Source organism: Carassius carassius, chromosome 24 (assembly GCF_963082965.1).
Source record: "Carassius carassius chromosome 24, fCarCar2.1, whole genome shotgun sequence".
Lineage (NCBI taxonomy): Eukaryota > Metazoa > Chordata > Actinopteri > Cypriniformes > Cyprinidae > Carassius > Carassius carassius.
The window spans coordinates 11,471,455-11,495,280 of NC_081778.1; the positions used below are offsets into that span (position 1 = coordinate 11,471,455).

At 37.6% G+C, this 23,826-nt stretch overlaps 1 protein-coding gene across 2 annotated transcripts in view; it reads left to right on the plus strand.

Moving 5' to 3' along the window:
• LOC132102801 (C-Jun-amino-terminal kinase-interacting protein 3-like) overlaps positions 1–23,826 on the plus strand; it is a 33,463-nt gene that overhangs the window by 1,613 nt on the left and 8,024 nt on the right. For both annotated transcript variants that reach the window (XM_059507453.1, XM_059507454.1), the window contains exons 2-16: positions 911–1,105; positions 3,272–3,392; positions 3,515–3,585; positions 3,687–3,754; positions 3,904–3,976; positions 4,119–4,291; positions 5,422–5,681; positions 9,596–9,653; positions 9,805–9,957; positions 10,689–10,731; positions 10,864–10,991; positions 11,273–11,326; positions 11,404–11,544; positions 22,206–22,332; positions 22,530–22,613. In XM_059507453.1, the coding sequence (XP_059363436.1) occupies positions 911–1,105; positions 3,272–3,392; positions 3,515–3,585; positions 3,687–3,754; positions 3,904–3,976; positions 4,119–4,291; positions 5,422–5,681; positions 9,596–9,653; positions 9,805–9,957; positions 10,689–10,731; positions 10,864–10,991; positions 11,273–11,326; positions 11,404–11,544; positions 22,206–22,332; positions 22,530–22,613 (1,749 nt within the window). The remainder of the gene's footprint in view (positions 1–910; positions 1,106–3,271; positions 3,393–3,514; positions 3,586–3,686; positions 3,755–3,903; positions 3,977–4,118; positions 4,292–5,421; positions 5,682–9,595; positions 9,654–9,804; positions 9,958–10,688; positions 10,732–10,863; positions 10,992–11,272; positions 11,327–11,403; positions 11,545–22,205; positions 22,333–22,529; positions 22,614–23,826) is intronic.

Genomic DNA, 23,826 nt, shown 5'->3' on the forward strand with positions numbered 1-23,826 from the left:
ATGTGTGGGGTTGCTTCTCATCCAAGGGAGTGGGCTCACTCACAATTCTGCCGAAAAACACAGCCATGAATAAAGAATGGTACCAAAACACCATCCAACAGCAACTTCTTCCAACAATCCAACAACAGTTTGGTGAAGAACAATGTATTTTCCAGCACGATGGAGCACCGTGCCATAAGGCAAAAGTGATAACTAAGTGGCTCGGGGACCAGAATGTTGAAATTTTGGGTCCATGGCCTGGAAACTCCCCAGATCTTAATCCCATTCAGAACTTGTGGTCAATCCTCAAGAGGCGGGTGGACAAACAAAAACCCACTAATTCTGACAAACTCTAAGAAGTGATTATGAAAGAATGGGTTGCTATCAGTCAGGATTTGGCCCAGAAGTTGATTGAGAGCATGCCCAGTCGTATTGCAGAGGTCCTGAAAAAGAAGGGCCAACACTGCAAATACTGACTCTTTGCATAAATGTCATGTAATTGTCGATAAAAGCCTTTGAAACGTATGAAGTGCTTGTAATTATATTTCAGTACATCACAGAAACAACTGAAAGAAAGATCTAAAAGCAGTTTAGCAGCAAACTTTTTGAAAACTAATATTTATGTAATTCTCAAAACTTTTGGCCACGACTGTAGTTACCTTTATAGTTATTGTTCTTGGTGTGAATGGGCCTTTAGAGGCATTTTTATCATTTGGCACTTGCTCAAGCACAGCATAAGTTGAAGTTCAGAGAGCAGATGTTTTGCTGACTTTTCATAAGGGAAGTCAACCGTAGTATCTATACCCTGTCAGAAGTGCAAGTCATACATATCACGCTTCCTGTGAGTGCAGCTGCCCATGAAGATAAGAGCATGAAATGTGATGAGAGAACACCACTGGAAACAAATACAATTCAAAGTTTTTCTTTGTAGTTGGTGGTGGAGACCCATGGAGCTGGTGTGGTGGAGTCCCTTCTGCCCATCCTCGTCTGGGTTCTGGAAAGGCTGGCGAACTGCAGGGCTCAGCTGAGAGAGAGAGAGGAGAAGGCCGAGAAAGACAAAAAAGACAGAGAAGAACTGCTGGAGAGGTATCAGAATGAGAAAACACTGAGGAGAGAGAGCCAAGAGGTGAGAAAAAACTGTGTGATGAATTGAAGGTCTTGAATTTTTCAAACCTTTTAAATGTGGGTTTTTAAAAAATAATATACAATTACATTTTTTTCATATTTTTCCTCCAAAAATATTTCAACTTGAAATGTGAACTCAGGTGCGTGGATTTTATATTGACACACTTCGTGCTCCTGTGCTGTAGAGTTATCGGTTTATTGGAAGCTTAATACTTAATACAGAATTAATACAGAATTAAACTATGCTCTCCAAATGAATGCTGCAAAACAGACAAGCTATTGTGCAGCTCAGTGAGCTGGATCAGTTGTTCAAATTGGTCACATTCCCACTTGAATTCTCCTGAGATTTTTATGTTTTTAAATATCCGTTTCCATCCTTTAATTATTTAGTTCAATTATTATTTTATAATTCGTAATTATTAAAACCCTATTTATTTAACTCATTTGGGTTTAACAATAATAATAATAAGTGTTCTTGTTATTTTTATTATTTAAACTATTAGTATGACCTTTTCTGCAACATTTTGACATTTTGGCTCTTCTTTGAATTGCCACAGCTGACACCTGTCGATTAGGGGTGGAATGGTCCACAGATGTCATGGTTCGGTACATACCTCGGTTCGGGGCTCACAGTTCGATACGATTTAGGTACAACAGCGGAAAAAAACAAATCTACTATGCTCTTTTTTTTCTCTCATTTATTTTGAACAGACAGTAGTACAAAAAAAAAAAAATCCACCTAGATATGAAAATAATAAATATGATTACATTGTTAAATATATGTAATATGCACTACATATATACATACGAGGAATAAATTCTTGAAATATATTTGATTTAGTTTACAGCTAAACAAGGGAAAAAAAGTGCCCTATATATGCTTCAGTTCAACATGCTTAATTTGTTCACAGAAAGGAAAAGCGACATCCTATTTGTTTTCTTTAATTTACAAAAGCCCAATATTTTATTTAGATTGTGAGTGTACAGAAATAAAAGCAGAACTTTTTACAGTGATGCATTATTAAGACAATAAGTGTTTAAAGTTGATTCTGTGGGTATAAGGAAACAGTTGAAGTGATTGCGCTGGCACACACACAAACACACACACACACACATACAAAACACATCAGTTCCAGCATTGCTAACTTAACAGTGCAGTTTGTAGTTTATCAAACTAAAATACAGTAAACCAAACATCAGCGTGCCCGCCTCTATGTCACTGTTGGAACTGAAGTGCAAAGCCTATAATTTACATAATAAATAATAGTTTAGCATTTTGCTCTGTTACATCGCAAATATGGAAATATTATGGAATATTTGTATTTGTGCTGAATGAGAAAGGTAGGAGACATGAACACAAAGCTCCATTTCACAAACAGTTGAGAGCATAAGCCCTTAAAGTATACTCTATCGTCAGTCTGTGAGAGACGCATTTAGAGTCAGTACATGGTCACTGTCTAGTGGGCTTTGTTTTCAAGTCTGCAACTTACGGCATTCACTGTTCTTCTGCTGGCAGCTGGTTATAAAACAGTGTTGCATTAATGCGGGCGCCCCTTCTGGATTGGGGGAGAATTGCCTGTATCTGTTGTATTCCTCATGCACCAAAAATTGAGATGTCCGTTCAGTGTACATGTATCCTTCCACCCCTACTGTCAATATGCAAACAGATATATTCTAAAGCAAATATTTTCAGTTACCTATGCAGTTGATCCTTCGCAAACACCCACCCCATTTCGTTACTGTCGCTGTGTCCGACAAGACATGGTGCTCTCACGCCACACATCATGATCTCATGCAGTGGAAAATACATTGTGGAGCAAAGTGGAAACTTACAGACGAGACAGAGCAGTATACTTCCGGCATGAAACAAAGTCTTGGCTTTCAAATTTTCAAAAGACTTTTTTTTTTTTTTTTTAGAAATTCAAACAATAAATACTGGTAAATGTCTGGTTTGTTTGTGGGACAAAAATGGCAGATTCTGCATTATGATCAGTTGTAAAATTGCAGTCAGCCATGAGTAACGTCATCTTTTGCGTGTGTGCATGATTTTAAACATATTTCTTATGTATTTCTTTATGTACAACCTTTGTAATGAGGAAAAAAGTTGCTATGTTGCACCTTTTAAATGTAAATACCTTTTTTAAAATTAAACTTGTCTACATACCAGCGCTATTTGGAGTTGGATGACCAGTTTGAGCAAGAGAGAAGGGCAAAGCGTGCAAGAGAAATGGAGAGAGAACAGAGAGAAAGAGAACTGGAGAGAAAAGCCAGGGAACAAGCTGATCAATGTGAGTCTGAATAAAGCCTTTCACCCTTCTGCCCTCTCTCTGCCCGTCTAGTCTGGAAACACATTGGCACAATATATATAAATGTATGTTTTAAATATATGGCAATGGTCTTTTCTTTGTAGTAATGATGTTGGAGGAGCAGAAAGCAAATCTGACACGAGAGCTAAACTCAATTAAACAGACACATAACAAGGTCTGTCACCTCTCGAGTGATTTAGTTTAGCTTTAGCTTGTTGGTTACTTTAAATTTCCCTTTTTTAAAATCTTTTTAAAATCTTCTCTTTTAATATCCAGTCAGTACTGACACATCAAGTTCTGCTGGAAAAGAAAAAGGAGATGGAGAGCGAAGCCTTCACTTTGAGGTAACCCACACTTCCCATTTTTGAGTTAAGCTGAGAGGAAATTGAAGCCTGTATTGTGGTACATTTCTTGCTTAACAGCTTGTAATAACGCCTATAATTTCTTCTGGATTTGAGAAGTTACATTTTACAGTATTACTCTTTGTTTGCAGGAATCATGTGCATAGCAAACATTCAGAAGCTGTTTCTACACATGGCCAAACAGAGACCTCCATCACTGAAGAGGTGCATTTATTATTAATTCAGCGGACACAAACAATACTCTTTCCAAAGATTACTTTGCATATATATGCATTAATGTCTAGTATATAACAATAAATATGAGTTTTCACAACAGCATCTCTTTTCCTCCCCCTTCTTTCCACAGCATGATCCAAAACCTTGCAGTGCCCCTGATTCCACTGCATCAGAAATTACTGTAACCAGCAACAGCAAAGTGACTGATGCTGAAGTTAACCATAATAACGATCAGTTCTTTATCAGTGACATCATAAGCTCCACCCCTGAGCTGGCTCATTTGAAGGGCTTTGTTGAAACAAGGTACAGAAATTTATCAGGAGGTACTGTAATATCACATTGATTTGTCCGAGACCAACTGTAGCAGTTTTGACAATGTTGAATATGAATTTTCAATTTTTAAATTTATAGAAAACAGTTTTTTTTTAACAAAATACATAGTTGTTCTTCATAGTGTAAAGGTACTTTAACCCTGTGCTTTTGTTATGCTAATTATTTTCTATTTTGTGAGAATTTAATGATACTAATTCATATGTATGCAATATTTTCCCTAATATTGTTATATTGCTTTTCAAGAATGCCAGTATTTCATGTTATAATGTTGACAATGCCTTTAAAATCAAATTTTTTGTTGAATTTTTTGTTGTTGTTGGTTTGAAATGTCAGTTTTTGTACTACAGTCAAACCTAAACACAGAAAATTAATTTTGTTACAACATCAAAATTCAACAAAAATGTAAAAAAAAAAACAATAAAAAAAAATGCTTTGAGTGTGAATGAGTGTGTCTATTTTAGAGTGTCACCTCTTCATTGCTGTGCACTTTTTTTATTGTACACAAAATAGTCTTGGCATTTTCGTATTTTTGCATATTTTCCATTCATTTCCATTTTTGACCATGAACAACACAAGTGTGACTTTTTATTTTATTTTTTCAACCATTTAGCTTTTTCGAGTCCACAATTAGTTTTTGTATTTTTTTGTGTGTGTTGTGTTCACATGGTGACTCCCATTAAAGTCATCGGTTTTCATACCAATCCAATGAAGTAGCGATTTTTTACATTTTAAAAACACTTTTTTTTTCTGGTCTAAAATGACCGAACAACACCAGAGGGTTAAAACTTAAGTAACTTCATATCAAAAGCTTTCTGATTTTCTTTTCTTTATTTTTCTTATCTTCCACTTTTTCTCCTACTGAGTCCAGGCAGTGTGTGTAACATCCTGTTAATGTTCTTATATTTGATTATTTTAAGTCATGTTAAATGATTCATTGTGATTTTTTTTCTTCATGGAAAAAAGGGAAGAAATAAAATCCAAGTAATTTTTTTTTATGATATTTGATGTATTTCCTTAATACAAGTAACTAATGTATTTCCCATAAACAATTTATCTTTGTGTTTTCTTTTCTGTTGATCTGTCTCTTTGTCTATCTCCAGCTCCCCTGTTTGTTCAAAGACAGCCTCTGAATTAAACTCCAGTTTGTTTGATGAAGTGAAACAAGCCCAGGAGGATGAGAGCGAGGTGGTTGAAGACCAGAAGGTGGAAGATGGAGAGAAAACAGAGGAGAAGGAAGAGATATACAATGACTCTGAATGCTTGGAGTGGGAGTTGAGGAATACAGACTCTGTGTTTTCAGAGTTATCTGAACTCAGCAGGGAATATGTGGAAAACGTTGATCATGGGGCCAGTATCAGAGGTATGATCATGTATTTTATTTGAATGTTTGTGTGTTGTTTAGAAAAAATTGACATTTCAATGAAGGAACGGGGAAAAGAAAAGCATAAAATCCCTATTAACCACAAACAAAAATGTTTTCATTCAGATCATATTACTTCAGGTTGTAACCACGGAGAAACTTATTATCAAATCTTTACTCCGATGCTAAATGCATTTATTATACAAGTGTCTGGAACACTTGATTCTGATTGGTCAAATGCAGCTGTGATCAAATATTGTTGTATAGTTAAACTGTAAATTTGACCGTTGCTCTCCTACACTGTGCTAGTTTCATTTATCACTCCGCTTTCCCTTTCTTTTCATATAATAAAATGATTTCATCCCAAGCTAATATTTAATACATTTAATATTGAATACATATTTCATGTCAAATCATTTTTTTTTTTGCATTAAAATGTACAGTCGTGGCCAAAACTTTTGAGAATTACATAAATATTGGAAATTGGAAAAGTTGCTGCTTAAGTTTTTATAATAGCAATTTGCATATACTCCAGAATGTTATGAAGAGTGATCAGATGAATTGCATAGTCCTTCTTTGCCATGAAAATTAACTTAATCCCAAAAAAACCTTTCCACTGCATTTCATTGCGGTCATTAAAGGACCTGCTGAGATCATTTCAGTAATCGTCTTGTTAACTCAGGTGAGAATGTTGACGAGCACAAGGCTGGAGATCATTATGTCAGGCTGATTGGGTTAGAATGGCAGACTTGACATGTTAAAAGGAGAGTGATGCTTGAAATCATTGTTCTTCCATTGTTAACCATGGTGACCTGCAAAGAAACGCGTGCAGCCATCATTGCGTTGCATAAAAATGGCTTCACAGGGAAGGATATTGTGGCTACTAAGATTGCACCTAAATCAACAATTTACAGGATCATCAAGAACTTCAAGGAAAGAGATTCAATTCTTGTAAAGAAGGCTTCAGGGCGTCCAAGAAAGTCCAGCAAGCGCCAGGATCGTCTCCTAAAGAGGATTCAGCTGCGGGATCGGAGTGCCACCAGTGCAGAGCTTGCTCAGGAATGGCAGCAGGCAGGTGTGAGCGCATCTGCACGCACAGTGAGGCCAAGACTTTTGGAAGATGGCCTGGTGTCAAGAAGGGCAGCAAAGAAGCCACTTGTCTCCAAAAAAAACATCAGGGACAGATTGATCTTCTGCAGAAAGTATAGTGAATGGACTGCTGAGGACTGGGGCGAAGTCATATTCTCAGATGAAGCCCCTTTCTGATTGTTTGGGGCATCTGGAAAAAGGCTTGTCTGGAGAAGAAAAGGTGAGCGCTACCATCAGTCCTGTGTCATGCCAACAGTAAAGCATCCTGACACCATTCATGTGTGGGGTTGCTTCTCATCCAAGGGAGTGGGCTCACTCACAATTCTGCCGAAAAACACAGCCATGAATAAAGAATGGTACCAAAACACCATCCAACAGCAACTTCTTCCAACAATCCAACAACAGTTTGGTGAAGAACAATGCATTTTCCAGCACGATGGAGCACCGTGCCATAAGGCAAAAGTGATAACTAAGTGGCTCGAGGACCAGAATGTTGAAATTTTGGGTCCATGGCCTGGAAACTCCCCAGATCTTAATCCCATTCAGAACTTGTGGTCAATCCTCAAGAGGCGGGTGGACAAACAAAAACCCACTAATTCTGACAAACTCCAAGAAATGATTATGAAAGAATGTGTTGCTATCAGTCAGGATTTGGCCCAGAAGTTGATTGAGAGCATGCCCAGTCGAATTGCAGAGGTCCTGAAAAAGAAGGGCCAACACTGCAAATACTGACTCTTTGCAAAAATGTCCTGTAATTGTCGATAAAAGCCTTTGAAACGTATGAAGTGCTTGTAATTATATTTCAGTACATCACAGAAAAAACTGAATTCTCAAAAGTTTTGGCCACGACTGTACAGTCAGTTGGTCATTTTTGTAAAATAAACCATTTCAGGATCATTTCAAGACCCCTTGTTTATTTTAATGGGTTTATTTAGCACTAATAACCATTGACTAACTATACATTATGCTTTACTTACTTTTAAACATTTAGCAGACGCTTTTATCCAAAGCGACTTACAAATGAGGACAATGGAACCAATCAAAATCAACAAAAGAGCAATAATATGCAGGTGCTATAACAAGTCTGTTAGCTTAATGCAGTACACGTAGCATGTTTTTTTTTAACTCGTATAATAAATAGAAAACCGATAGAATAGAAAAAGACTAGAGAAGCTAGTGTTGTTGTTGTTTTTTAAAAGGGTCATATGACGTTGATAACATTATTTTGTGTATTTGGAGTAATGCAATGTGTTTATGTGGTATAAGGATAAAAAACACATTATTTTCCTTATATTGTACATTATTGTTGCTCCTCTATGCCCAGCCTTTCTGATACGTATTGATTCTTACAAAGCTCAAAATTGTGATAAACAAGGTGTGCTCTGATTGGCCAGCTATCCAGTGCATTGTGATTGGCCGAATACCTCAAGTGTGTGATAGAAATGCATCCAGTGGGGACATAATTACTCATTAAAATGACTCATACGGTCTTTTTATGTTGCGTTGCATATTGCGCCATGTAAACATAAAACCATGTTTGCACTTGCGATCGGAGAAATGACAAACAACAAGCGCTACTCTACACTGCTCAAAAATTGTGTTTGATTAGTCAGTGGCAAATTCTTTAAATATAAAAACTAGGGGTGTACAATAAATATTGGCCAATAATTAATGCGCATCTCGTCAGTAAAGCCGGTTCTCTAATCAGCTGTAAATTCCATCACGTGCATGATTTCACATAGAGCAGCGTTTACTACACAGTGCTGTCGTTAACTGACAGGCTGTGCAAATCACAATATCTCTTTGGGTTTTAGCGATGTGGTTTAAGAAATACAGCTGATCATCAATCATAACTCCAAGGTTTCTGGCTGTTTTTAAATGAGTTATGGTTGATGTGCCTAACTGGATGGTGAAATTGTGATGAAACAATAAGTTTGCTGGAACCACAAGCAGGTCTGTTTTGGCAAGGTTGAGTTGAAGGTGATGGTCCGTCATCCAGCAAGAATTGTCTGTTAGACATGCTGAGATGCAAGCAGCTATTTGATCATCAAGATGGAGTGGGAGGTAGAGTTGAGTGTCATCAGCATAGTAGTGATATGAAAAGCCATGTTTCTGAATGACAGAACCTAGTGATGCCATGTAGGCCGAGAAGAGAAGTGGTCCAAGAACTGACCCTTGAGGCACCCCAGTAGTTAGATGTTGTGACTTGGACACCTCACCTCTGAAAGATATCTTAAAGGACCTATCTGAGAGTTAACACTCAAACCACTGGAGTACGGTTCCTGAGATGCCCTTTGTCAGTAGGGTTGACAGGAGGATCTGGTGGTTAAACGTGTCAAAAACGGTGAACAGATCCAACAAGATAAGTATTGAAGATTTGGAATCTGGTCTTGGCAGTCTTAGGGCTTCAGCAACTGACAGCAAGGCAGTCTCGGTTGAACGTCCACTTCTGAAACCAGATTGGTTGCTGTTGAGGAGGTTGTTCTGTGTGAGAAAGGCAGAGACTTGGTTGAACACAGCTCATTCAAGTGTGTTTGCAATTAAAGGAAGAAGGGAAATCAGTCTGTAGTTCTCTAAAAGTGATGGGTTAAGGGTGGGTTTCCTAAGTAGTGGGTTTATATGAGCCTGTCTAATAGCTGAGGGGAAAACACCAGTGTTAAGGGATGTGTTAATGATGTTAGTGAGTGCAGGTACAACTGCAGAAGAAATACTTAATATAGTTAAGTTGTTTATAATTAAGTTGTTACTTAATATAGATTCATCACTGTCTAAATAATGGCTGGCATGTGTGCTTGAATCTTTTTGTGTTTTTGTTTTGTTTGCAGATAGCACAGGCCAGTTTGAGCAGATTCTTTCTCAATATGAAGAACTAAAACACACTCAGTAAGATAGAATACAATTTTATATATAAATCTGTTTATTGTCATTGTTGAGTGTTTAATGAGCCTCTGATCATGACTCATATCAACAATTTAATTTTATCTCTATCCATGGTGTATCCCTCTCTCTGTGCCTGTCTTTGCCTCTGTCTCAGTGAAATGGTGGATACTGCTCGTAAGGCCCTTATATCCCGTGTTGAGGAGCTGACCAGTGAAAGATCTGCCCTGAATATGGAACTTTATTCTTGCCGTGAAACCATCAGCCGACTGGAAGGAAAAACCAAGGAGATGGAGGATGAAATCAAGCGGTAATGTGAATTACAGATTTTCATGTAAAACCTGGAATTTACTCCAACTTATTTCAGTTTCAGCAGTTTACTGAATACTTTACGAAATCGTTTTTATATAGCATTGGAAATAACATAGTTAAAGGTCGAACTTGTTTACATAAAATTACACTGCTTAGTATGTTTCTGGAAAAAAGAATGATGAACATTTCAAAGGATTGAGATTAAGAAAAATATTCACATTAGCATTCAAAAGCCTTGGATTGGAGTTGGTATTTGGTCAAAAATTACAGTAAAATTATGAAATATTACAATAAAAATCTGAGTTGAAGCTGAAAAGCTGAATTTTCAGCAGCCATTAGTCTAGTCTTCAATGTCATGTGATTCTTCACAAATCATTCAAGAAACATTTCATATTATCATGTTGAAAACATTCATGATGATTAATATTTTTGTGGAAACAATGGTACATTTTTTAATTCTTTGGTGAATAAAAAGTTCAACAGAAACAGCATTTATTTTTAAACAAAAACACTCTGTACCATGATAAATGTCTTTATGTTTCCTTGCTGAGTAAAATGATTGATTTATCAAAAATAAATAAAAAAATAAATAAATAAATGAACCAAAGCTCTTGAATAGTAATTTTAACAGTTCAAGTTACTAGACAACAGTTTGTGTGTGTTTGTTTGGTTATATATGTATATGTGTGTGTGTTTTCTTATTAAATAGTTTTTTATACTTTAAAACAGATTACAAAAACAGCTTGAGAAAGTCCAGTCCCTGGACCCTGATGTAAGTCTTTATGAAAGATTTCAGTTGCAAAGCATATTTTCAGAGATGTTTATGGAAATTCTACTTTACTGTTTCCAAGAAACACTGAAATCAGTCTGAAATTCCTGCCTCATTCTCTCTGGTTCTCTCCAGGCTGTGCTACCTACTTCCCTCCGTCGCTTCTCTCGTTCTGAAATGGCCCGGGTGGTCATGGAGAAGAATCAGTACAAAGAGCGACTGTTCGAACTGCAGGAATCTCTGCGGCATGCTCCGCTTCAGAAGTGTGTTAAACTCCCTCTCCCAAGTCTTTAACAGAAATGTTCATGTGGCTTGTCTGTTTATTTGCTATTATGATTTAATCCAGTAAATAACTTCGCAACAAAATCTCATAGCATTGCGCTAAAAATGAGCACAAACACATTTTTGACCACATTGTGACACATACTCACACCCTAGGATTGTGACTTGTGCACAGACCAAATTTTTTTTATACAGAACATATATATATATATAAAAAAAAATCTAGTATACACACTGATCAATGTATTCTGTCCTGCTCTAGAGTTATAAAAGAAGAGCAACCCCCTGTGGAAGAGAAGGGTAGTGTCTGGAGCAGGTGAGGTTACTGTGCAACCAGTCTCTAACAGTCAGTTTGTGGTATTTTCTACTATGAACCACTTTTTTTTCTTGCAGGTTTAATAATTTTCTAAGTCTGACAAAAGGTCAGTTAGCTCCAGCCACAGCTCCAGCAGTAACCCTCTCTCCTACACCAGCTTCTGCACAAACACCAGTGGTGTCTCCACAGCAACTCTCTACAAAATCACCCCAAACAGAGTGAGTCCTCTTGCTTTTAGCAGTTTCAAATACCTGCTAATTGATAGTCTGTCTGCTAATTTTCCTTTGTATTATAGTGTTACATGATAAGTGGGGATTACTGGTCTCTAAGGGCCATCACATAGTCAATGCATCGGTACGCGTACGCGTCAGCAAGGCTACGCATTGCTACGCTTCGGCCGCCATTATGCATCGGTGCGTAGCCAAATGTGTCGTCCTAGTTTTTGATACGCGACGCGCCGATGCACGCAACACTATGAGTTGTCGGTGGATGCGACATTGTAAGTATTGTACATTAATTCAAGTATATTATGTTTACAGAAGAAGGTTTGAATACAATGGCGGATGAAGAGGAAAAATTATGTGAGCTTATACATACAGTATACATCCACATTTATATGATAGTTCATCGCAATTACAGCCCAATAAAATAGTGTTGGAAAATGCCTGGAGAGAGGTTGCAACCGCGATGGGTAAACCCTTAGATAAAGTGAAAACAGACTGGAAAAGTGCCAGTGACAAATTCACTAGGGCGCACAAAAAGTGGAAGGTGGCATGCAGAAGTGGTGCGGGGCAGCTAAGTTTCGACATCCTAAAGTACTGGAAATGTCTCTCCTCGTCCAGGCTTCGAATGGGAAGCAGCAGAGACACAAACTCCCCATCCTGATCTCTTCATCCATTTAAAGGGTGAACATACCACCGCCTATTTTTGCGCTGCCTTTGTTGCCGCCGATGTAAAATCAGCAATAGAATGCACTCCTCTTCAGTTGCCATTTTGATCTGAATATCACGTGACCCGACTCTGCTAATATCACCCGACTCTACTACCCCCTGTTGCGTGAGCTGTGTATTGCATACACGCATCACCCGTGACTAGAGATCGACCAATATCGTTTTTTCTATTGCCGATGTTTAGAGTTCAGGGTCAGCCGATGGCCAATATGTGCTGCTGATTTTTAGGGCTGATATCTTGAAGTTTTCCCCTTCATTTGCATGCTAAAATGTCACACTAATAATAAGTGGATGCACAACATTTCTAAACTTATCATCATTTATTGAGCACAGACAGAAGTCAATCAGAAAGTCAATCATTTACAAAAAAGTTTTAGAGCATTTATCAAGCATAATTTTTCAAGTTTGTTGGAACATAAATGTAAACTTAAATATACATTTAAATAAAATAAATAAAATGTTATAAATAAAAATCTAACTGAAAAATATAAAAGATATTAAAAAAAAATAATAGTAGTGCTGCAAACACACTAGCAACCAGCAACATTTGTGTTTGGTATAAATGACACAGAACATCTAAAGTGCATTCTAATTTCAAACTTAGATCGCAGTCTGTTCATTATTAAAATAAAGTACAGTCAACCAAACATATAAAAGGTTACACTGGTCAGTTTAAATAGACCGTAGTATACCGGTCCACTCTGCTGTTATGCCAAGGACGTTTTTGCTCATGTGAAGAGGATGATCTTTTTCATCTAGTTTACATTAAAAAAATAAAAAAATATTATAGTTTAACATTCAGATGCATTGCGAATGTGGAAACATTTGGATATGCGCAGAACCAGGGGCATAGCCATCTTTTCAGAAGTGAGGGGGACAGAAATCACACACACACACACACACACACACACACACACATACAAATGTTATATATACACATATATATATAACATTACGATATAACATTTCCGTTATCTATATAGCCTACTAGTCAACAGTTTTTTAACAGTAAGATTTTTAATGTTTTGAAAGAAGTCTCTTCTGCTCACAAAGCCTGCATTTATTTCATCCAAAGTACAGCAAAAGCTGTAATATTGTGAAATATTTGTACTTAAAAATAACAGTTTTCTATTTGAATATATTTGAAATGTATTCTTGTGATCAAAGGTGAATTTTCAGCATCATTCCTCCAGTCTGCAATGTCACATTAATCAGAAATCATTCTAATATGAGGATTATCAATATTTAAAACAGAAGGGTAATTTTTTTTTCAGCATTCTTTGATGAATAGAAGGATCCACAGATCAGCATTTGTGTGAAATAAAAAGCTTTTGCAACATTATACAGTAAAGCTTAGTCAGTGTATATATATATATTTTTTGTTTTGTTAAATAAATGATAGAAATTTATACTTGTATTTAGCAAGGATTCTTTAAATTGATCAAAAGTGATGATAAAGACATCATTTTACAAGAGATTTCTATTTCAGATAAATGCTGCTCTTTTGAACTTTCTATTCATCAAAGAAACCCTGAAAAGATTATACTCAGCTGTTTTCAACATTATCATAATACGAGTTTTTCTTTTTTAGCAGCAAATCAGAATATCAGAATTATTGGTAGCACTTTATTTTACAGTCCTGTTCCTCATGTACATACTATGTACTTATTATAGTAATTACAATAACTATGTAATAACTAGGTACTAACCCTGAACCTAACCCTAAACCTAACCCTACCCCATGTAGTTACCTTGTATTACCAGAACTTTCTTAGATAAATACACTGTAAGTACACTATAAGTACATGTTAGTACACGTACTGTAAAATAAAGTGCAACCGAATTATTTCTGAATTTTTCTCTAATTTCTAGCTTTTAATTGGCTTAGAAATCTATAACTGCTGGACAATAACAAATAATAATGATTTGTTTATATACTACAAACACTTTTTATCACATAATAAGGCAGAATAGTTTCTATACTGTAATAAATGCTATGTCAATTAGCACTGCAATTAGGGCTTGGCCTTAGTGCGCTCCCTCACTTGGAGCAGAGTCTCGCGGGCTCTGGTCCAGGTGCGGTGTTACCACTGGACAAACGCGTGAGCGGAGGGGACCGCGACTTCAGATTCCAGATTAGGAAAAACAGGTGGCTGGTACCCTATACTACACTGAAATGGAGAAAGGCCCGTGGCTGACACTGGTAACGAGTTATGAGCGTACTCAACCATAGAGAGTTGTTGGCTCCAGGAAGAAGGATTCTTGGAGACTAAACATCGCAACGTTCTCTCTTAATCCTGGTTGGCTCGCTCAGATTGACCGTTACTCTGAAGGTGATAACCCGACGTAGGGTGACCACCCATCCCGCGTAGCGCGTGCGCGCACAGCGTTTGAAGCCCAATTCATGCGTCCCGCAAATTGAGACTGTTTCACGCATAATCAATGCTTGCTCAAAAAAAGTTGGTCGCTCTATATCCTCGAGCCCCAGGCAGCCAAACGAACTTTACTTGACAGTTCAGCACGCTACTGTTGCCACACCCACCCCTCAGTTGAACTGCTGACTAGGTTGTTGTCAACTTTTCCGTTGTTGTCATGACAGCGCACGCACGTGCATACTTTAGATGCACGCTTTCCATTCAAAAAATGGAGAAAGAGACTCTGAGGCACCGCCATCATCAATTAAAAAAGAGAAGGTGTGTCCTGTTTCAAACTTTTTTTTTTATGCTCCTGCCTTTACTAACATGCGAGTTCACCATCCTTCCTCCCCGTGAACCTCTGGAGTTAACTGTTCCTGTGGTGTTGAGCAACTACAATTCATTTTAATCCTATAATTTTATATTATAATTGATTTAAATTGAATAAATTGTAATGAAAAATAAATAAAATGTAATAGCTAAAGTAAATCATAAGTGGAAGTGCATCTGTCAATTCTGTCATGAGCATACATCAGCAATTACACATGTTCAGGGGAATAGGGCATTATTAATATACCATGTAAGGTGGTATGTGCTAGAAATGGATAAACCACTATCAGTGAGTCTGCCCATGGGGTTGGGGGGCAACGCCGCGCAAGGCAGTGTCCTAGATTGTCCCTCAGAAACATACCCCTTGTCCCCCCTTGGGCTTATTAGCAGGTGGTCACCCTATAACCCGAAGACAGACTAACCGTTGCTCCTAACAATTTACAAAATTCCATCAAAAATTTGGATATAAATTGGGATCCCCTGTCAGAAACCACGTCTACCGGGAGGCCATGTAACCAAAAGACGTGATCAATAACAGTGACTGCTGTCTCCTTGGCTGTAGGTAATTTGGGCAAGGGAATGAAATTTGCTGCCTTCGAGAACCGGTCCACTACGGTCAAAACGACCGTCATGCCATTAAAGGGCGGGAGGGCGGTAACAAAATCTAGAGCAATATGTGACCAGGCTCTCGAAGGGACAGACAGCGGTTGAAGAAGCCCATCCGGAGGTCGGTTAGACGACTTAACACTTGCGCAAACTGAGCAAGCCAAAACAAAATTGTGATCGTCGCAAGCCATAAGTGGCCACCAGAATCGTTGCTTTACTAAACCCTTGGTGCGGCTTATCCCTGGATGACAAGCTACATTAGAGCAGTGACCCCACTGAATAACGTCGGACCGTAACTCCTCCGGCACAAATAAACGATTCGGTGAGCATCCGGGTGGAGGCGTTACCCCTTCTAAGGCCGTCTTGACCTTCGATTCGACCTCCCATATGAGTGCTGAGACGACTATATTCTCAGGCAAAATACACTCGGGAGTCACCGGGCATTTGGAAGGATCAAAAAGACGTGACAAAGAATCGGGTTTGATGTTTTTGGAACCCGGGGGGTACGACAGAGAAAAATCAAAACGACCGAAATAAAGTGCCTGGAATTGAGTCTTTTGGCAGTTTTAATGTACTCTAAGTTTTTGTGATCGGTTCAAACAAAGAAAGGTACCCCTGACCTTTCCAACCAGTGACGCCACTCCTCCAATGCTAATTTGACAGCCAACAATTCACTGTTACCAATGTCATAATTACGTTCAGCAGGAGATAAACGATGTGAGAAAAACACGCAGGGATGCATCTTGTCATCTGAGGCAGCACGTTGGGAAAGAACTGCACCTACTCCCACCTCAGATGCGTCGACCTCCACCACGGATCAGGGGCTATTAATATGGGAGCCGAAACGAAGCGGCTCTTGAGGTTGGAAAATACAGTTTCAGCTGTATTAGACCACCTGAACGAAGTACTGGGGGGGAGGTCAAGGCGGTCAGATGCGAGACTAGTTGGCTGAAATTACGAATAATACATCGATAAAAATTTGCGAACCCCAGAAACCGCTGTATGGTCTTACGGGAATCTGGACTTGGCCAATCTATCACAGCCTTAACCTTGTCAGGATCCATATGTATTCCCTCAGACGAGACGAGATATCCTAGGAAGGGAACCGACTGTGCATGGAATACACATTTCTCTGCCTTGACAAAAAGACCATTCTCAAGTAATCGTTGGAGCACTCGTCTGACGTGTTGCACATGTTCCTGGAGAGATGAAGAAAAAATCAGTATGTCATCCAGGTAAACATATATAAACTGATCTACCATGTCTCTCAACACGTCATTCACGAGTGCTTGGAAAACCCCTGGCGAGTTGGAGAGCCCGAACAGCATCACCAAATATTCAAAGTGCCCTCTAGGGGTGTTTTCCAATTATCCCCCTTCCTGATGCGGACCAAATGATAAGCATTACGTAAATCCAATTTTGTGAAGATGGATGCTCCCTGTAACCTCTCGAACACTGAAGACATCAACGGCAAAGGATAACTATTCTTTACCGTGATGTTGTTTAGTTCTCGGTAGTCAATACAAGGTCGCAGAGAACCATCCTTCTTACCAACAAAAAAGAATCCCGCCCCCACTGGAGAAGAGGAAGGACGGATGAACCTTGATGCCAAAGAATCAGAAATGTATTTCTTCATGGCCTCCCTCTCAGGAATAGAAAGAGAGTAAAGCTTGCCTTTAGGCAGAGACTTACCTGGAACTAAGTCTATGGCACAGTCATAGGGATGATGCGGAGGGAGAGAAGCAGCACGGGACTTACTGAACACTTCCTTCAGGTCCAGGTACTCCGCGGGCACGTTTGACAAAACCATGGTCTCCTCCTGAAAGACAGAAACAGACACAGCAGGACAAGCAGAAACCAGAAAAGACTCATGACAACTTATACTCCACAATGTGACAGTGTTGGAACCCCAATCCACTCGTGGATTGTGTTTGACCAACCAGGGATGACCTAAAATGATGGGAGCTACAGGGGAGTCCATGAGGAGTAATGAGAGGGTTTCGGAGTGATTGCCTGAGGTGAGCAAGGTTATGGGTTCAGTGGTGTGGGTGACGTGTGGCAGTTCCTGGCCATTGAGTGCGGTGACGTGGATCTGATGGGACAGAGGAAGGACAGGAAGGTTCAGGTGACGTGCAAGGACAGTGTCGATGAAATTACCTTCGGCTCCAGAGTCCAGAAGGGCGTGACAGCTGTGAGTGTGGTTGTCCCACCTCAGTTTCACCGGAAGGAGAGTGGAGGATGTAGTTGAGGACTTCCCGGCGGAGATCCCACCCGATAGTAGCCTCAAACTTACTACCAGGCTGGCTCTTTTACCGGACACGTACGAAGGATATGACCCGAGCCACCGCAGTATAAACATAGTTCTCGGGACCTCCGCCTCTCTCTCTCCTCTTGGGATAGTCGAGCTCTACCCACCTGCATGGGTTCGTGATCGATGAGGGGACCGACCATGTTCTCTCGACTCGAGTTACCACTCTCCGGAGAGTTGAGAGGACGTTAATGACTGGCCTGTGCCCATGCAGAAATCGATCCCACTGTGCCTCCTCCTCACGAGGTACAGCAAGGATGGTGGTTCCCCCACACCGCCGTCCCCCATAACGCGGCCCTGCCGGAGAGTAGAGTGAGAGCAAAAGCTACCTTGGACTCTTCCGTAAGTCCAGAACAATTTGACATGGAAAAACTAAACAACGCTCTGACAAACACAAGACGCTAGACAGGGCAATATATAGGGAGAGGTAATGAGTGGCAGCTGGCAGTTTGCAAATTTTTTTGTCGCAAACGTTGATCTTCCTTCAAAACAGCCAGTAAAAGAGTCGCACGATAACGTGCATCATCACTATGACACGGCATTAGATCTGGCTTTTGATCTAGTTTGTACAACATGTTCCTTTTCATGTTGGTTTTATATATGGTTTTATTTTTATTTAAAAAATGTTTTCTTTTTTTATTTATTTATTTATTTATTTGAAACTTTTATTTGTAGTACAATAAATTTGTATAGTTTGTAAATATAGTTTAAAAATTTGTAAGTTGCTTAAAAATTTGTTGACTTTGATGCACTATAATGAGGGTGTCTGTCATTTCCTATTTTATGTATTTTTTTCCACATGGTGGTTGCTTTATTTCTCAGAATTGCAACATTATTTCTTAGAATCGCGAGTTTAAATCTCGCAATTGCGAGTTTACATCACACAATAGTAACTTTATTATTCGCAACTGCAAATTTATATCTAGCGATTCTGACTTTATAACTCGCAATTGTAAAATTATATCTTGCAATTTCAAGAAAAAAAGTCAGAATTGCGAGAGAAAAAAAGTTGCAATTACCTTTTTTAAATTTTTATTCAGTGGCAGAAATGGGCTTCCATACCGCATGACCTTGGAGCTTGCTCTACTTGATTGAACTTTTTCATGAACGACCAAAAAAATAAATAAATCAAAATGTTTAATAATTTTGAAATTAAAATAGAATAATAACAACAGAAGAGATGTATATAAGTAATTGTGTGTGTGTGTGTGTGTGTGTGCTCTTGTTTTTGTGACATATCAGGACACAACTCTGTATAATGACATGGGTATGACACAGGTATTACAAGGAGATGGTGACTTATGAGGACATAACCCATGTCCCCATTTTTCAAAACGCTTATAAACCATACAGAATGAGTTTTTTTCAGAAAGTAAAAATGCACAAAGTTTCCTGTGAGGGTTAGGGTTAGGTGTAGGGTTGATGTAGAGTGATAGAATATACAGTTTCTACAGTATATAAACCATTATGCCTATGGGATGTCCCCACTTTTCACAAAAATAAACGTGTGTGAGTATGTGTGTGTGACTAGCATTTTTAATATACAGTCATGTTCAAACAATTGGCACCCTTGGTAAATATGATCCAATAAGGCTGTCAAAATTAATCTGCATTGTTAATCCTTTTGATCTTTTATTTAAAAAAAATCACAAAATGCTAACCTTTCATTGGATCATAATAATTTAAAATGGGGGGAAATATGAAATAAATGTTCTTCTCAAACACATGTTGGACACAATTATTGGCACCCCTAGAAATTCTTATGAGTAAAATATCTCTGAGGTATATTCCCATTCATATTCACAATTTTGAGCACTCCAGGGTGATTATGAGCATGAAATGATCCAGCCATGGATAAAAGAAATATAAATAGGAGGGAAAACAAAGCCAAAAATCCCTTAATCATCCATTACAATGAGAAAAACCAAAGAATATATTTCTGATGTGCAGCAAAAGATAATAGAGCTTCAAAAATTCGTGAGCAGTGAAAATTCTCATTTCCACCATCAGGGCAATAATTAAGAATTTCCAATCAACATAAAATGTTATGAAACTGCCTGGAAGTATGTCTATATCGTCCTAATACACGGTGAGGAGAGTTTGAGTGGACAAAGACTCTCAAAAGACCACAGCTGGAGAATTGCAGAAAATAGTTGAATCTTGGGGTCAGAAAACCTTTGACAAAAATTGTCAAACAACACCTACATCACCACATGTTGTTTGGTAGGGTTTCAAGAAAAATGATCCTAGCTTATCCAAAAACAATCCCCAGCATATTCATTTATCAGACATGACTCGAACATCAAATGGGACTGGCTTCTATGGTCAGATGAAACAAAAAAATTAGCTTTTTAGCAGCAACCACTCAAGATTTTAGTGGGTTTGAGATGGTTTTGGTGCACACAAGGATAAAAAGTAACCCATGTGTAAAACGAAATATACAGCTGTATTTTTGATGTGGGCCTATATTTCTGCTGGAGGTCATGGAAATCTTCATGACATCTTTGGTACATGGCATCTATCAAATACCAAAAAATAAACAAAATCAAAAAGGGAATGACTCTGTTGGAAATTTCATAATAGGCCGTGTTTGGATCTTCCAACCGTACAATAATCCAAACACAAACCTCAAAAACAACAAAAATGGGTCACTGGGCACAAAACCAAGCTTCTGCTATGGCCATTCCAGTCCTCTGACCTGAACCCTAAAGAAAGTGGAGTGGAGTGAACTGAAGAGGAGAAGCTGGGAATCTAAAGGGTCTGGAGTGATTCTGGATGCAGGAATTGTCTCTGATCTCTTGTGAGCTGTTCTCTAACCTCATCAGGCATTATAGGAGAAAACTCAGAGCTGTTAAACTGGCAAATGAAGGTTTCAAAAAGTATTGAATAAAAGGGGGCCATTAATTGTGTCCAATGTGTATTAGAGAAAAACATTTATTTCATAATGATATTTCTCCCCATTTTAAATTCTTATTATCCAATGAAAGGTTAGATTCTTATAAATGTTTTAAATAAAAGACCAGAAGGATTAACAATGTAGATAAATTTTCACAGCCTTCTTTTCATATTTACCAAGGGTGCCGATATGTTTTGCCATGACTGTATATTAGTGTCAATTTTAATGTAAACTTATTCAAATGTTTGACATTTAAATTTAGTCATTTAGCAGATGCTTTTATCCAAAGCGACTTACAAATGAGATTGACAATCATAATCAACAAGAGAGCAATGATATGCAAGTTCTATAACAAGTCAGTACATGAAGCAAGGTTTTTGTTGTTGTTGTTGTTTTTGTTTTAAATTATATAAGAAATAAAAAGAAAACCGATAGAATAGGAAAAGAATAGAGCAAGCTAGTGTTAAAGACCTTTTTTATTTTGTTAATTGTATAATAAATAAAAAGAAAACTAATAGAATACAAAAAGATTAGAGAAGCTAGTGTTTATTTTTTTAAAGAATAGAATTACAATTGTTAACAGCTGTGAACAATCGTAATAAATACCAATGAATAGAAATGTCATTCACTCAAATAAACACTACCATTCAAAAGTTAACCCTCTGGAGTCTAAGGGTATTTTTGGGGCCTGGAGAAGTTTTGTCATGCCCTGACATTTGTGCTTTTTTCAGTTTCTTATAAATATCTAAATGGCTAAAGTTTAATCTCACTGTAATCAGCACAAACTGGGCTATAATAATATGTGAGCAGCATGTATGTACATGATTGTGTTTTTGAGAAAAAAAAATGTTATGCATGGTTAGTGAAAAAAATAACGAAGGTAAAGAAGGTTGGTAAGATCTGTTAATATTTTTGAAATAACTTTTTATTGTTGTTGCACGAATCATGCATGCATTTATTTGATACAAAATACAGTGAATCAATAACATTATAAAATAATAACTTTTATTTTACATTTTTTAAATATAATTTATTCATGTGATAGCAAAGCTGAATTTTCAGCAGCCATTCCTTCAGTTTTCAATGTCACATCATCTAAATATTTTTTGCTGCTAAATATTTTTATTACATTTAGATTTGATACATTTATATTTTGATATTTTTGTTTTCCAGATTTGTCAATGAATCGAAACAGCAGCATTTCTTTGAAATATTAAAATTATTAAAATTAGTCTTTACTCTGACTTTTAATCAATTTAATTTACTAACCCAAACTTTTCAACGATAGTGTGTATTAAAAGGACTATGTATAGCATTGGTTACTTTTGCTTTTTGTTATTACTCTTTGCTCAAATGAATAATTTTATTCTCACAGAAGTTCTCCATCTCTCAGCTTAAGGAAAAGAGAGTTGTACAGGGAGATCCGTACTCATGTGTGGACTGCTCTGGGTAAAAAACAGTTCAGTGGCTGGAGCATGCCCCTCGCTGTTACAGACATGAAGGTAAACACATCTATATTTTGTTATCTTTAGTAACAGGTAGTGAGCCATCTACACCTCAAAGTGCATCTGAAACATATATTATCCTAGAGTTCTTATAAACAATATTTACAAATATCTATGACATTTGCACATTTAATATTGCTTAACTAAAGTCCGCTGAGTGTAATTATAAATCTGTGTGTATTTGTGTGGAGCAGGACTCAGAACTCCCTCCTGAGCCCAAAGACGTGCCCGTCCTCATCCAGCTGAGACTGCTGGACCAGAGAGATGCTACAGCGAAGGTGAGAATTCCTGGCCAGTCATTCCATGTTGTTTTAGTATTTTTTTTTATATACTATTATAGTATGTATTATTATTTTGAATTAGCATTTTTTATTTTTATATTTTCATTTTTTTTATTATATGTATATTGTTTTTTTCATTTTCAGTAGTTTTTGTTTGTTTTTGTAAATATTTATATCAAGCTATTATTTATTTTATTTCAATTTAGTCTTATTAATTTTAATATTTCAACATTTAAAGGGATAGTTCACCCAACTATGAAAATGCTATATTTAGCTGCTTACCCCCAGGACATCCAAGATGTAGGTGACTTTGTTTCTTCAGCTGAACACAAACAGACGTTTCAGTCTGTCAGTCTTATAATGAAGGTGAATGGAAATCACGCACACACAAATAAAACTAAATTAAACCCTGCGGCTCGTTACGATACATTGATGAGTAAAGACAAAAAACATCAGTCTGTGCTAGAAACTGAACAGCATTTATATAATTTTTTACCTCTGATTCACGCAATGTCCGAACTATTAGGAAACTCTCCTGAGCACATCTTCTTGAGCGCGTTCTCAGCAGCTCGTGAGGCTTCTTCTTCTTGCTTTACTGTGGATTGCAGACTTAAGTTCAAACTTAAGTGCATTACCACCTATCTCTCAAATGGACCATTGACACTATCTACAATCTCAGTTAAGAGTGTCAATGGTCCATTTGAGAGATAGATGGCGGTAATGCATATATAAGTCTGCGTTTCCACAATAAAGCAAGAAGAGTTGTGTGTTTAAATGATGGGAGTTTTACAAGGATAAATCATTATACAGGTAGTGAGTCAAGTTTAAGCTTAACATTAGTGTCACAGTCATTGGCAGGTATTTGTTTTTGGGGAGTCATGAAACAAACATGTTATTTAGTAGTTCATCTACTATTCACTTTTTATTTTATTTTAGCTTTATTTCAATCATCAATGTTTTTTGATGGTTTTAGGTTTAGTTAACAATAAAAACATTTCACTTCATAAAGTTACTCTGTGTCCCAGTTAGAAAAGATTAGAAGGTTAATTCAGGTTAGGATATGGTCAGTAATTCTACTTGTGTTTCAAGTTGAACATATTATAATAGGTGCTTAATTTTTTACGTTGCCATAATTTCGATTTTACTTTGTTTATTTTACCAAGAGTCTAAGTAACCCGAAGAGGAAGTGATCTTCGTTCCTCTGCTATGC